Source organism: Crocodylus siamensis, chromosome 7, assembly GCF_052110815.1.
Source record: "Crocodylus siamensis isolate JL-2025a chromosome 7, ASM5211081v1, whole genome shotgun sequence".
Lineage (NCBI taxonomy): Eukaryota > Metazoa > Chordata > Crocodylia > Crocodylidae > Crocodylus > Crocodylus siamensis.
In genome coordinates this window covers 29,843,807-29,858,057 of record NC_143401.1, presented here as the reverse complement: position 1 = coordinate 29,858,057, position 14,251 = coordinate 29,843,807, and the positions used below count along the sequence as shown (strand labels likewise).

Here is a 14,251-nt window from a genome sequence, read left to right as displayed (position 1 = left end):
ATTTGCCCAAATTTGCTGAAAAACAATGGTTTTGTTTTACATTAAATGTGCTTTAGGCTAATGAGAGCCATTGTTGGCAATTTTGACATCTTGCATGTAGGTAACACTTCCCCTGGACATCCGTGGGAGTTGTAGGTGCACAGGCTCTAATCTAGGCCAATTATATCAGCACCTAAGAATCTAAATAACAATAAAGGTGCTGTGGTACAAGGCAATGTACAAGCATAATAAAAACATGGTCCATGGTCCTAAGGATTAGGAGTCTAAGCCCCAAGGTAAAAACTTTGCCCTTTAATCACTTAACCTTGGTGCCTCAGGTTATGCATTTTTGCACTAACAATGCTAATTGGTAATAATGCATATAACCAAGTTACCAGTGTCCCAAGGATATCATAAGGCTAATTAATATTTGGAGGAGCTCTGAGAAGTTAACCTGATAGATGTCATGACAGTACCATTACTTTTGTCAAAAGAAGCTATAATCTTCAATGTACCTTGTGGTTTAGCAATGAATAAAAAATGTTGCTTTACTGGGGGGGGAAGCAGTTGGTTCCCCTAAAGCTGAGAGCTGAGAAAGGAAACTGAAAACAAAGTTTGCTATTTACGTTAGGTTTATTTTTTTTTGGTGTCTTAGATAGAGTCAGCAGATGCGTGCCTAATCCTTGCCAATAAATACTGCGCTGACCCAGATGCTGAAGATGCCTCCAATATTATGAGGTAACCTGATGATTTTCATTCTCTTTTCTGACTAAGTTACAAGTGTCTAGATTAACTATAACGGCTCCTATACATACTATAGTGACACTTGAATATCTTTCCTGGAAGTGACCTGGGAAAGGGTACAAAATTGCCTTTAGAACTTGGAGACAACAGTAGTATAACGTGAAGCTTGAGAGAGTCCAAAGGAGAGCCGCATGCATGATTAGAGGTCAAGAAAACAGGCTTATGAGGAGATGCTGAGAGGCATGGGGTTGTTCATCCTGGAAAACCAAAGGCTCAGGGGTGAGTTGGTGGCAGTATATAAGTATATAAGGGGTGTGCATCAGGAACTGGGAGAACATCTGTTTGCCAGGGCACCCCAAGGCAAGATGAGGTCTAACAGTCACAAACTGCTGGAAGACCATTTTAGACTGGACCTAAGGAAAAACTTCTTTACTGTCTGAGTCTCCAGAGTCTGGAATAGACTTCCCACAGAAGGGGTGGAAGCACTTACTCTGGATACCTTTAAGAAAAACTTGGATGCTTATTTTGCTGGGGTGATCTGATCCACAGGCCACTGGTAGGAGGAGCATGGGGGGGCACATACCCCCCCTGAGATTGGGCCTTGAAAGTGCTGGGGGGCCCATTGATGTCCCCAGTTTGTTGGTGCCCTGGCACTGCTCAGGACAGGGCGAAGCACAAAGTGGATCCCTGCCTGCCTGATTGTATGGCTGGGACCGCTCCCTGCTTCTCTACCCAGCCACACCCTCCCTGACAGTGCTCTGGAGCCTGGAGCATCAGAGAGCACTCCAGCCATCCAGAGTGCTGCCCTGCCTCCCTCCCCCTCCCTACCTATAGGGAGTGTGCTCCAATCCCCGAGCAAAGGTGCTGTTCCTGCTGCTGGGAGAAAGGTAAGCCTGGGGCTCTTGTAGGGGGGAAGGGGGCCCAGGGAGGAGTGGCCCAAGGGGGGTGTGGTGGGGGTAGTGGTGTGCTGTGCCCCCACGCCTCATGTGCTGTTCCCCCCTTGGCTCAGGAGGCACCAGTTGCCCATGATCTAACCCCAGCTGACTTCCTGTCCCTTGGGCAGGGGGCTGGACCTGATGATCTCATGAGGTCCCTTCCAACCCTAATGTCTATAAAATTTATGAAATCTATGAAACTTTGAAAGACTGGTTTGAGGATAGTGTGACAAAAGTATAAAATGATGAAAACAGAAAATGTTAGCCCAAATAACCAACATAGGTCAACTGTTGAAAAGTAGAAGGCAATTGTGACTCAAGAACAGGATTTCCAGAGTCTTGATTCACTGTATTTTCATAGGGTTTTCAATAGTAGACCCCTGAGGGACTGGTAAGGTTCTCTTCCTGCCCTTTACTCTTGCCTCCTTTGGCCCTGTTATAGCCAGTAGTGTTTGCATGCCCATTTAGGATGAGGATGAACAGTGTGAGCAAATTAAACTGTTTCTAGCAGTTCTATGCTTCCTTAGAAAACAGTAGCCTGATTATCACCCTGGTAATGGACTGTACCAGGGACAGTTCAAGACCCCAGTCAGGTCCCTGGGTGGAGCTGACAATCAGCTGAATGCTGGCCCTGGCCCCAAGCCTGCTACATGTTTGAGTTAAGGTACCATAGAAAACAGCCATAAAAATGTGGTAAGTTATTATGGCTGATTTCCCATTTTATGACACCTTAAGTTGTGTACACATGTAGCACCCTTGCCGTTATGCCATGGTTTTTCTTTTTGTCCCACCTTTTAGTAATATTTAAGAGACCCTGTTAACATTGTTAAGTCTCCCAGGGCATCTGAAGTAGTATCTGTTAGACCTCTTTCATGTAATCATTGTTTGCCTGGTAGGGTCATTTCCACTAATAAATATCATCTGTTTTTCTGAAGCCTGAACCCAGACTTTGCTATTCTATTTAAATACATTGTATTCGAGCCACAGGTTTATGGGCAAATTTCCAACCTGCGAATGCAAACGCATACTTTTATGGGGAAAGTGGCAATATGGTCCCCAATTGTTGGTGTTCTGAGACTTTCTGCCAGCCATAAGGTGGTAGTGTTTTTATTTATTAATACAAAGTACAACAGGCATTACCCAAGAGAGATCTAGGATTTTCGGAAATGGGGTGCGGATGGTGGTCCCATAATATAATGCATATTTTTCTCCAGTTAAAAAGAAACTAGAAACTTAACTAATATGCTAGAGGCCTAGGGATATATTATTCAGATTGTAATCTAAACTACAAAGTTATAACTGAGTTTGGGGGAAGATGCCTGCCAGATCCAGAGTGAGGCAGGGACCTTTTGCTGTGGGTGGGGAGGGGAGTACAGTTGTTACCCCTCAGCCTAGCTATAGACAGAAATGTTTCCTGCACCCCCACACAAGTTCCCCAGACACCCCACCATACCCCAAAGTGCCACTCACAGTCCTTTTTGCATTGTCCCTGCCACTTCAAATGTCCCCTGGTTTCCCTCTGTCCCCTGTTATCATGCACATCCCCATGCTCAGCCCCACCCTTTTGTTTCCCAAATCCATCAGACTCTACCATCTCCCTCACGCCTCACTGGGTGAGTCCACACATGCAGACATGCACTTTCAGGAGTGCAAATAGAAGTGGTCAAATTGGAGCTGGGGTTTCTTGTCTTAGCACACATGCCTGGACATGCATTTTGGTGTGGTGCAAGTTGTGCCACTTGGGGCAAAATAACACTGCCTGGTTCCTCTTTGATCTGCAGCCAGAGGGAGCTAGCGCCTGGTGCCAGCAGGCCCCCAACAGGGGCTATACCCCCCCAACAGGGGCCACATGGCTCCCACAGGGGCTACCAGCCCCTGCAGGGCCCACATAACCCACCCCCGCTTGCTCCCCCAACCCCCTGGATTGCTGCCCCACCTGGCCCCATCCCCTGCCAGCTCCTGCAGTCCACCAGATGGTTACCCCTTCTGGCCCCATCCCCTGCTTGCACCTCTAGACTCCCCAATGGCTGCCTCATCTGGCCCCACCCCCTGCTTGCACCCCAGACTCCCAGTGGTTGCCCCAACTGGCCCCAGCCACCCGGTACTTAAAAAAAAAAAAAAAAAAAAAGGAGTAGCAGCAGCCTTCTGGGTCACTGGGGCCTCCTGGCAGAGTCCCCCTCTGGCAGAGTCCCCCTCTGCAAGGGCAATCAGGGCAAAGCAGGGACCACTGTGGCTGTCACCTGGAACCCAGCACCACTCAGCCCAAGTGGCCCTGACCACCTGATGGTGTGCAGAGGTGCAGAGCCATTAGGCGCCCTGCCGACCCGGGCCGCACCTGTGTGCCAAGGCAGGGGCAGCATGGGTACCAGGTGACCGAGACCAGTCCCCACTGTACCATGCTGTGTGGGAGGGGGCTCTATCAGGAAGTCCCACTGACCCTGATGGCTACTGCTGTTGAGTATGGGTCTTTTTTCTTTTTAATTTCCAGGGTGATGGGGCCAGGCAGGAAAGCATTGAGGGGAGGGGCTTGAGGGGTGGGTGGGGATGGGGCCAGGTGGGGCAGCAATCCAGGGGGCTCAGGGAGCAGTTGGGGCCAGAAGGGGTCCCCCCATGGTTCCCTCTGCACTCCTGCAGCCCCCTCTCCCGCCCCTTACTTACTGACATGGAGCCTGGGTCCAGCTTCCTGCACCTGGCACGCTGCCTGCCCTGCATAGGCAATCAGTGTGCTTAGCACCAGGGCGAGTTCCAGCCATAGAGATGCTCTGGCTGGCTACCAGAGTGTCTCTGTGGAGGGCCCAAGCCTCTGGTTGCCTGCCCCTTTTTTTTTACCTGGGGTATTTTTTGACCTCTGGATATCTAGGATTTAATTTTGCTCCTGCACTGCAAATTTGCAGCCTGGGGCAGGTTTGTTCATTTTTGCATGTGCCTCTTTAAGCTTCTCAAAGGGCTTTGAGATGCTGCAAGAGGTACATGCATGCTCATCTGAACATGCCCACTGAGTCCTACTCTGTTTCCTCATTGTCCCCATGAATGCACTACATCCAGCACAGACTCATCCTCATCATGCCCCAACCCAGCAACTCCTCATCACCCTCCTTCCTCTCTGGGCATTCAGACATCACTGCAGCCCCTCAAACCCTCCTCTTCCCTCCTCACCCATGACCTTATTCCTCCCAACCCACCTCACACCCAATTTTATCTCAGAAGCCACCACCCACTGAGCCTGACACCCCATCTGTCCCTTACATCTCCCCAATCCAATAAAACCCCAGCCTGTCCTTAACCACACACCCTCTACCCCAGAGAGAGCCTCTCCTCCCAAAACCCTTTTGGTGCTCATGAGCCCCTTAACAACCTCTCCAAAACAGTTTCCTCCACCACTTGCACTCCCTAAACATGTAACTGGCCCTCTCCACTGCTCCTTGCTCCTCACAGAATGTCCATAGCTAGCCACCACTGCCCTTCACCATCAACATACAGAAACAAAGGGTTGGGGGCAGTTTGCTTCCACCTGGGGCAGCACTCATACTCAGGGAAACCAAAGCATCTCATCATTGGTGACACATAGGGGGTGCATGTGCACCCCCTGAGATTGGCCATACACCCCCTAAAAGAAGCACTACCAACACTGCCTGCAGCACCTGCAGGTGGTCACAGTTCACCACCCCACTGCCTCTGACACTGCTGGCGGCATCTGTGGGTGATTGCCACCGGCTGCTGCTGATAGCAGCATCTGTGGGTGGCCCTGCCCCACTGCCACCACCATTGTGGCTGCCTGCAAAAGCTCCCCACTTGCCACCACTGAGCCACCACCACCACTGCTACTTTTCCTTGTGGATGGTCACTGTGCCACCATCCTCCAGGGGCACGCATCATTCATGCCTCTCATCTACCCATACTTAACTTTATACCACTGTGGTTGTGCTTTTGGTTCAGCACAACCACAGCCTCTATCAGCTGCTGCAGTGAATAATGCAGGAAAGGGTTATTGCACTTTTGTAATTTATTGGACTTGTTCGATGACCAGATAAACATTACTAGGAGCAGATAACAAATAGGCTTTTGGGGGAAGAGGCTCTCTCTGGGGTAGAGATAGGCTAACTTGATTAAAGAAAGATCAAGGGTTATTAACACCTATGGAGTGAAGAGATTAGCAGAAATCAAGTTGGTAATAAGCCATGCAGTCAGTTGACTCCCTCAGCTCCCCTTGAATAAAAATGTAGTTCCCCCTCTCAGGCACTTTGTTTTAAACTTTCAGTGGAGCAGGAATCAAAGATCACCCTGTGGGTCTGTTTTTGGAGTACTGTCTAAACTTGTTGCACTAATTTTTGTGGCCGGGACCACACATAAGTTAGCTGGGCAGCCAGGGAACACTGGCTCTGTGTCCTGCATTGCTCTTTTTAAGTGTTCTTAGGTAAAGAGGGTTCTACTTTCTGTCCCAGCTGGGGAAGCCAAAGTTAAGGATCGAAATGACTATTTGGGTACTACCAGTTGGTCATATGTTGTTAATTCAGGTGAAAAAAGATGCAGATCTAGCTAAAAGGAAAAAAATGTATACTTCTACTCCTATGAAGTACAGGGGAAGCAAGGAAAAAGCAAATGCAGAGTTAAAATAAGCCAAAGGACTCCACTGTTTGCATTTTGGCCCTACAGCCTTAGTTTTGATGAGAACAAGTTGGTCTTTTAAGACTAAATTGTCAAAGATCCATAAAAAATTTGTACAGTGAATCGCTCAGTATTAAGAACCAAAGTGTATTGGTTTGTCAGTTGCTTGCATTCTATGATTTGGAGGTAAAGGCAGGAATAACAATTTAACATAAAAGTATCTTATTGGAAAAGGGCCAGTGGGTGTATCTAAATATTCATTAATGTGTCATAATTACAGCACATCAAGTTTAGTACCTGTAATGACACGTTACTAACTTAATGCACTGTGATCGACACTACTGCGCATTAGCACAGATGAATGTTTTTTTGGTGGCATTAATAAGCATTAGACTAAATCTACTGAGTATTAGTGCATTAGCACATATTTTGCCCACAACACTAATCTGCAGTAGAATTAATATTCTGCAAATTGTCTCATGTCGATACGTCTCGTGTGTACTAGGCCTAGCACCTGTGGAAGGGACAGAGCTTAAATTAATATACTCATTTCATTCTCCAAACGTAGATTTCATAGACGTTATGGCTTCATAATGTTTCAGTTTCCTGCCTATACAGCCATGAAGCGAAGCACTGGGCTCCGTGCAGCTCCACAGCTCTGCAGGAAGCCCTGCAGGCAGCCTAGCATCAGCCCAAGAAAGCAGGCTCTGCCCAAAAAAAGCAGTGAGTCCAATCTCCTCCCTCCCCACCAGAGCCTGCCTGCTTGCCTGAACTGCATGGGTGTCCAGTGCTTCCCTGTGTGGCTGCGGTGCCCCCGGGACCACCTGAGCCAAGAGTCTGCAGGCAGGTGCCACCTGGGATGGGGGGGAGGGGTGGGGGGCACACCACTGCCCCAGAGGGAAGTACCAGCCCTCCCCTCTCCACTGGAGAGGCAAGTAAGTTAGTGGGGTGTATACACGACATGGGGGTTTAATCAGCCCTAAATTGAAGTGGTGCTTTTTAAAACCCACCTCTTGAATTTATGCCCCCTGTTTCATCTACACACTATTGCTCTATTTTCTGGCATCTTTCAGGTGTGCAAATATGCAAAGTATCTGCCAGCAGTGTGACATTGTAATAAGGTGTTGCTCTCAGAATCTGAGAGTGATTCTGCAAAAACTCAAAGCTTTGGTCTTTCTCCTATTTTAGTTGATTTTGTTCTTCTTCTTCCCATCTGCTCCTAAGGACAGAACTGAACTTTTTACCTATGCCTCTTAGTATTTTTTTTTTTTCTCTTCACAACCTATAATTCACGTCATTCACTAGCTTTTGTTTTTCTTGTCTTTTTTAGTTTATATCTTGCCATGCAATGCCCATATACTGCTATTTACTAACTCAGAAATAATTAAGGACGCAGACAAACTGCAAAATATTGAAGTAGGTCCAGATTTGCATGCTTCAGTGTTCAAAGTTGTTTCAGTGCAGGGTTTTGGATGGATGCAAAAAACTGGCATGGATAGTTACAAAGATTAAATATGGTTTGGGGTTCAGATTTTGCAAGGCCCCATTTGGGTTTCTGATTTCAGAGTTTGGATCAACTTATCTCCAATAAACATAGATAATGCATCAGAGAGTAGAAAAAAAGAAGGAAGATCATTCAACCATATGCCAGCTGGTGAAACTTGAACAAATAGAGAATTCAAAGAAATAGGGCACATACAGGACATTTCTGGGACTTTGTCTATGATCATGTGGCTTAATCTAAGCCGTGTGATCATAGATCATATTCTGTTTGTGCAGATGTTTGCTAGTTCCAGGAGCTGCTCTGGATTTGTGGTCTAAGGTGGGAAGCTGGTGGTCCATTAAGGGGTAGGGGAATTGGGGAGCTAAAAATAGCTCTGTCAACCTTGGCAGGGAAGGTGCAATCTTATGGCTGGGGTGAACAGTTGGGCTTTCCTAGTTGCAGGGCTGAATCCATACACATGTTCAATTAGATTGGACATGGGTTAGTCTGATCTATGCAGTGCATTTCCTCAGGCAAACTAAGTTAGATTAGAGTGGCCATTTTTGGTCTAATCTAAACTCCCTCAATCTATGTACAGTTTGGCATTTAGATCAACTGAATCCTAGTTAGGTTGATCTAAGTATAATGTCTACACATACCCATAATTTAGGATGTTCCCTGGACAATTATATTAACATATACGAAAGATGAAAACTAGATTATCTGTTAGTATATTATCTACTCAGTAAAACAAGTAAAGGTGTTTCTGAGTTTAATTGCTACAGAGAGCTTTTTCATTTCTCAAAAGGAAGCCATTTAGTCAGATATTTTCATAGTTTGGGGGCCCTCTTAATTAGTTTATTTTAATTAGCTTAAGCTGAGTTAGCTGTAAAATTTAAGCGAGTGTATCTTTCATCAGCACATTTTTACCAGCAGGTGAAAAACAAGACTACAGTTTTAATTTTAGAATTGTACTGAGTCAGTGAAGAAGAGCTATTGTGGTGGAATACCCAGAATATTCACTTGCTAAAATGTTAAATTTTGCTTGCTTTCTTTTTTAGAGTAATTTCCATAAAGAATTACCATCCGAAGATAAGAATTATCACTCAGATGCTGCAGTATCATAACAAGGTAATGAGAAGACCAATAGGGCTCTCTTTTCAGAGTTTTCTGTAACAACACAATCACTCACACCCAATTATTCCACCCAATTATTTCATGCCCTAATGCAAGGCATTTTTCTCTCTGAACAGGAACATCTTAGTAAGAGTTGTCATGCAATCCACTTACTAATTAACTCAACTGTATTTACATATGCAAGGGACCTTATCGAATTCCTAGGGTGTTTGTTTAACAGTTAGGGTCCTATTCTCAGAGGTGCTAAGAGGTGCTTTCATTGATTTAATTTAGATATATGAACATATAGTTTCCACAAATCAAACAACAACTTGAATCCCTAAAGCCATATATGATCCTGCTGGTGCCTCTACAGAGCTCTCCCATGTCATCAGGAGATACTGGCACAAATTTAGGAGAGATTGAACTGAGAGAGAGACAGAGAGCTGAACACTGAGAAGTCAGAACCACTTATACCTCACTATAGCAATGAGTAAGAAGGTGTAAGCCAGCTCAGGAGCAGCCTGGCTTTACAGAGCATGATTGCTACTGGCTGTGTTGTACTCTGCCCATATAACAATGAAGGACACTTTCAGTAAGGAACATTGGTCCACTTTCTTTTGTGAAGTAGAATAATGATGTTTCTATGCTTAAATGGCCTCAGAGGGACAATGTGCCGTTATAAGCCACCTCCGTTCGTTTCATATTTCTAAGGAAAAAATATGTTTATGAAAATCAAGAAATTGTGATTAAAAGTGATCATGAGGTTATAAGAAGGAGAAAAGTATGATGGATTCATTGTGTTAATGCGTGTACACATTTGTGTATGCTAAAGCGATGAAAATCCATTTGCGATTTTGCCTTTCAGGAAACTTCCTAAATTCAGCAAACTTTCTATCAGATTCTTTTGAGCTTTGAAAAAATGTATCTTTTCAATACTGTTTTCCAACAAAAAATGTACATGAGAGCAATGATTTATAGATGTACCCATCAGGTAGTTTCCAGACAATAATATTGAACAATATTAAAAGCTATATAAATGACCTGTCGAGCAGTGTCAAGAATGGAAGACTTTTCATAGGGCTAATACAACAGCCAGAATTTACAGTAAACCTGAAGTGCAAAGAAAACTTCAGAACATGCTGTTGCAAATGTAGTGGCCCCTACAGAGTGTCCAATCTAATTATCCATGATTAGAGTAGGGTCACTATAATATAAGGTCTTTAAGATGTGAGGAGTTTAAATTGAAAGGGGATTAAAGCATTTCCCCATATAGAAATTCTCTTGAAAACATATTTTGGGGTGTAGCACTAATGATGATAAGACCTCTGTTGATCAATTGACTTACTGCAAGAAAAAGCAAGCCAGCACTAAAGGGGCAGACCATCTTCTTAGATACCCCATATGTTAGCAGAGAGTAGGATACATATTTGTGATTCCTTACCTTTGTTTCTTTCTTCAGGCTCATCTGCTAAATATCCCAAGCTGGAATTGGAAAGAAGGGGATGATGCAATATGTCTTGCTGAACTCAAGCTGGGTTTCATAGCCCAGAGCTGCCTGGCACCAGGTCTCTCAACAATGTTAGCCAACCTCTTCTCCATGAGGTCATTCATAAAGGTAATGCCTCGTCTCACTAAAACGTATTAGCCTAGGATTTAGTTTGTCTTGGGGTTGAGTAGAGAGCACAGTTTTAATATAAAACATATAGGGATATACTAACTGCTTTGGCAACACGTACACACACACACACACACACACACACAGAGTCTGTTACAAATTGGGCAAAGGGCCAGGGTCTTTCATAATTATATTTTTATTTTTATTTGGCACATCTGTTGCTATTGTTCAAAGCACAATACATTTAATCTTTCTCTACTACCATCACTACTACTACTTCTTTCCTTTTTATTTTTTATTTTTTATTTTTTTAGGTAAACCACTTGTTTATCTATCAGGAAAGCCCCTGCTGTTAAAACCAAAATATGATTTACGTATATATATATATATATATATATATCCCATATGGTAACAAAGTGCCTAGAGAAAAAGAGTGATCAGCTCTTTCTTTTACGTCAAGTGGCTAGTGGACCTCTCACTGTGAGAATAAATATGGACCATGTGTTTGTACTGAAGGCCAAACCTCCTACAACATCATTCATTTCTTTCTTTCTCCTCAGTCAAAGAGCCCCTCTGGTCTGATATGCCAAAGTTGCAGTGCAGTTGTTTCAAACCTTTGGGGGCAGCCATATCAGTTTACTAATATAAGATCTTACCTGCATCAAGCAGTTGTCTTGTATACTTGTATGTTTCAAGTATGTCAAGCAAATAGGTGGAGGAAGCTTATTATAGCAGGTGGAACAGTCAAAAGAATTGTGACAGAATAGATGTACATACCAGCGTTGGGGAGCTTTTGGCATATAGCAAGTTGATATTTATTCTGTTGTTGTGAAGAAGCAGCTGGGGGTTTTGAAACTGTTGCAAGAAATTTTTTGAGTCTTGGGAGCCTTCACTGATTCTGTGTATTGTGAGGAACCATATTAAATAAGTACATATGGCCAGAAAAATGAAAGGAAAATGAAGCAAACAAGAAACTAACAATCTTTCCTTTTAGTTCTGTTGTTGTTTTACTTGAGTCTCATGTGGTTTCCCCATTCTCATGTCAGTATTTGGCATCAGAACCAAGTGCTCTCAAAAACCACTTTTCCCAGGGCTAATTGACAAATCCAAGATTTATTATAGCACCTCGTTACAAATAGGTTATCTTCTGTCCCTGCTTTTGACCTCATGAACAAGGCTAAGCCTCTGTCCTTAATGTCAGTAATGAGTCTTGCTTTCTCTGGAAGGACCAGTATGCATGTATATCAGTAACAATTTTTTTTAGTGTCGGTAATGTTACATTTAAACAGATCTCACTGAGCAAAATAAGAAGAAATTCAACAGGTAAAAACAAGGATGAATGATGACTTGAAGAGTACTGCAAGAAAGGAGATTTGGGGTATATTTTAGAAAATATTGATAGGCCATGATTAAAAATTGCTTGTTTTAAAGTTAACTTTTCCCATTTATGAGCAGCTGTGGGTCATTTGCTGCTTAAGGTAACATCAACAGTTCCTTCTACCAACTTCTTGTTCCTTTTCCAGCCCTTTTCTCCTGACTGACTGACTGACCAACAGCTATAGGGCCAGCCTGGCAAGGCTCTGAGGGCATTTTCTGTGGTTTAGAGCAACATTTCTCAACCTTTTCTTGTACCAGAACCCATTTGTAAACATTGGTAGCTAGTCCCAACCCAGTAAATACTTTAAGTCGAAAACAGCCCTGTGGCCCAACTCTCAGTCCCCACAGTCCCCAGACCTGCTGGTTCCACTCACCCCCAACCCACTGCCCCCCCAGCCTGGGCAGTGAGACTCATTGCTGCCACTGCCTCTGCTGGAATTCCTGTGCCAGCCATACCACTGGCAGCATGAGGAGTAATGGATGGGGGTGGAATTGCACAGCCCTCACCTCCTCCCACCATCAGCTGCTTCAGCACCAAGCTGTGGCTCTACACTCCCATCATAGCCCAGCCGCTGCTGCTACACCGAGGGGAGCAGCATCAGTGGCTGGGCCATGGTGATGGGGTAGAGCCTCAGCCTGGCATATGAGCGGTTGGCATTCAGAGGAGGTGAGTGCAGCATGCCCCCACTGGGCTGTGGAAGCAGATCCTGCCCATGCCAGTCTGGCCAGGCTGTGCCCCATGCCTGCTGACTTGCACAAATCGAGGGGGGCACATGCCCCCCATCTCCCCAACACATTGCCTGTGCCCCCCCACCCTCCTGATTTGTTGTCTTTGTCTCCCCTGCTCCCACCCCATTAGACTTACCTGCAAGGAGCTCTGGGGAGCTGCAGGAGCTGCTCACCACACTTCCTGGCTGCCATGTGCCTGTGTGTGTTCATATATGCATGAGGTGCCCCCTATCTGATCACCTCCCTTCTGTTCCCCACAGCCCCAAGCAGCCCCTTGCAGGAACTCTTCCAGCCTGCAAAGGGAAATCCACAGGTTCCAACATTTTTCTCCTTTAAAGGAGAATCCATTTTTAAAATTTGTTGATCCATTTTTAAAGTTTGTTCATGACCCCTTCGTATATTCTTGTGACTCACTTTTGGGTTGTGACCCACGAGCTGACCCACTCCTTTGGTGATTTTCAAAATTCCTAAAATCACAGAACCCTTTCATATCACTTCTGCTGCTGCAGAACCCCTACCCCTTTCCTGAAGACTAATGTGGAGCCAGGTGACATGGCCCACCAGTAGCTGTATCCTGCCTCCCAGTCTGCTCCACCATTACTTCCAGTCTCTTTGCGGAACCCCTGCTGACCTATTGCAGAGCCCTGGGTTCCACAGAACACAATTTGAAAACCAGCAGTTTAGAGCATCCTTCCTGAGCTTCCATTGTCAAAGTGGCTGCTTACAGATATAAAAAAACCCAACCAGAATGGCGCTTTAGACTCCACACACTCCTGTGCCGAGCATTGCTTATGTGCAGAAGAGAGTGCATGAACTGGGCCCAGCCCACCCGATGCTTGTATAGATTGGGCACTTTACTGGGGCTTTCTTGGTGCTTTTATGTAATAGCTGATGCGCAGGGATTCAATCAGCTCTTATATAAAAGCACCAAAAAACTGAAGCACCCAATCAATACAGACGCAGCAGAGCTGGGTTGAAGTAACATGCTGCTTCTGTCAGTAAAGTATGGATTTTGGGGTTTTTTTTTCTTTTTAACATCTGCAAGTAATAAGTTCAGGATGCTGAGCAGGTGCATCTAGGTGTATAGGATAAGCAAAGGAGAACCAGTGAATTGGATCTGAGGATATCCATGATGTTTTTGCTGTTGCCGTCATAGCTGATATAAAAATCATATTGTTCTGGGGACATTGTAATGAACGGCCAGATTACATTTTCTATTATTTGTGTGTTTTAGCCTTATTTCATTCAGGAGGCTGAGCTAGAGATCTTATGAGGTCCCTTCTAGCTTTGCTTTATTATGATCCTATTGTCCTAGGTTTAGGAGGACAAAGGGGCAAAGATAAAATCTTTGCGTGTTTTTCAGTAGATTATTCAGATACGGCAAAGCAGGGTTTTGAGTTTAAAATAAAATACGTCGCTGAGAAAAATATCCAGATATTGATTAGAATTAATTTCTGCTCCCTGTTTTCAAGAACAGTGGTAACAGTCTTGTGGTAAAATGGATGATATCAAGAATCACGCAGAATGCTCTATTTGTTAATATCTGAAACAAACACATAAGACTTGATGATAAAACCAATTATTGTACTGGATCAGTGCAAAGAAAACATTTACTGCATATTAATGGAAGTGGAATTTTCCCAAGAATCCACAATTTCATTTGCT

The 14,251-nt window shown here is 44.6% G+C and overlaps 1 protein-coding gene across 4 annotated transcripts in view; it reads left to right on the top strand.

The window, feature by feature from the left end:
• KCNMA1 (potassium calcium-activated channel subfamily M alpha 1) overlaps positions 1–14,251 on the top strand; it is a 1,030,169-nt gene that overhangs the window by 729,425 nt on the left and 286,493 nt on the right. For all 4 annotated transcript variants that reach the window (XM_090058809.1, XM_090058810.1, XM_090058812.1 and 1 more), the window contains 3 exons: positions 635–717; positions 8,808–8,877; positions 10,325–10,480. In XM_090058809.1, the coding sequence (XP_089914935.1) occupies positions 635–717; positions 8,808–8,877; positions 10,325–10,480 (309 nt within the window). The remainder of the gene's footprint in view (positions 1–634; positions 718–8,807; positions 8,878–10,324; positions 10,481–14,251) is intronic.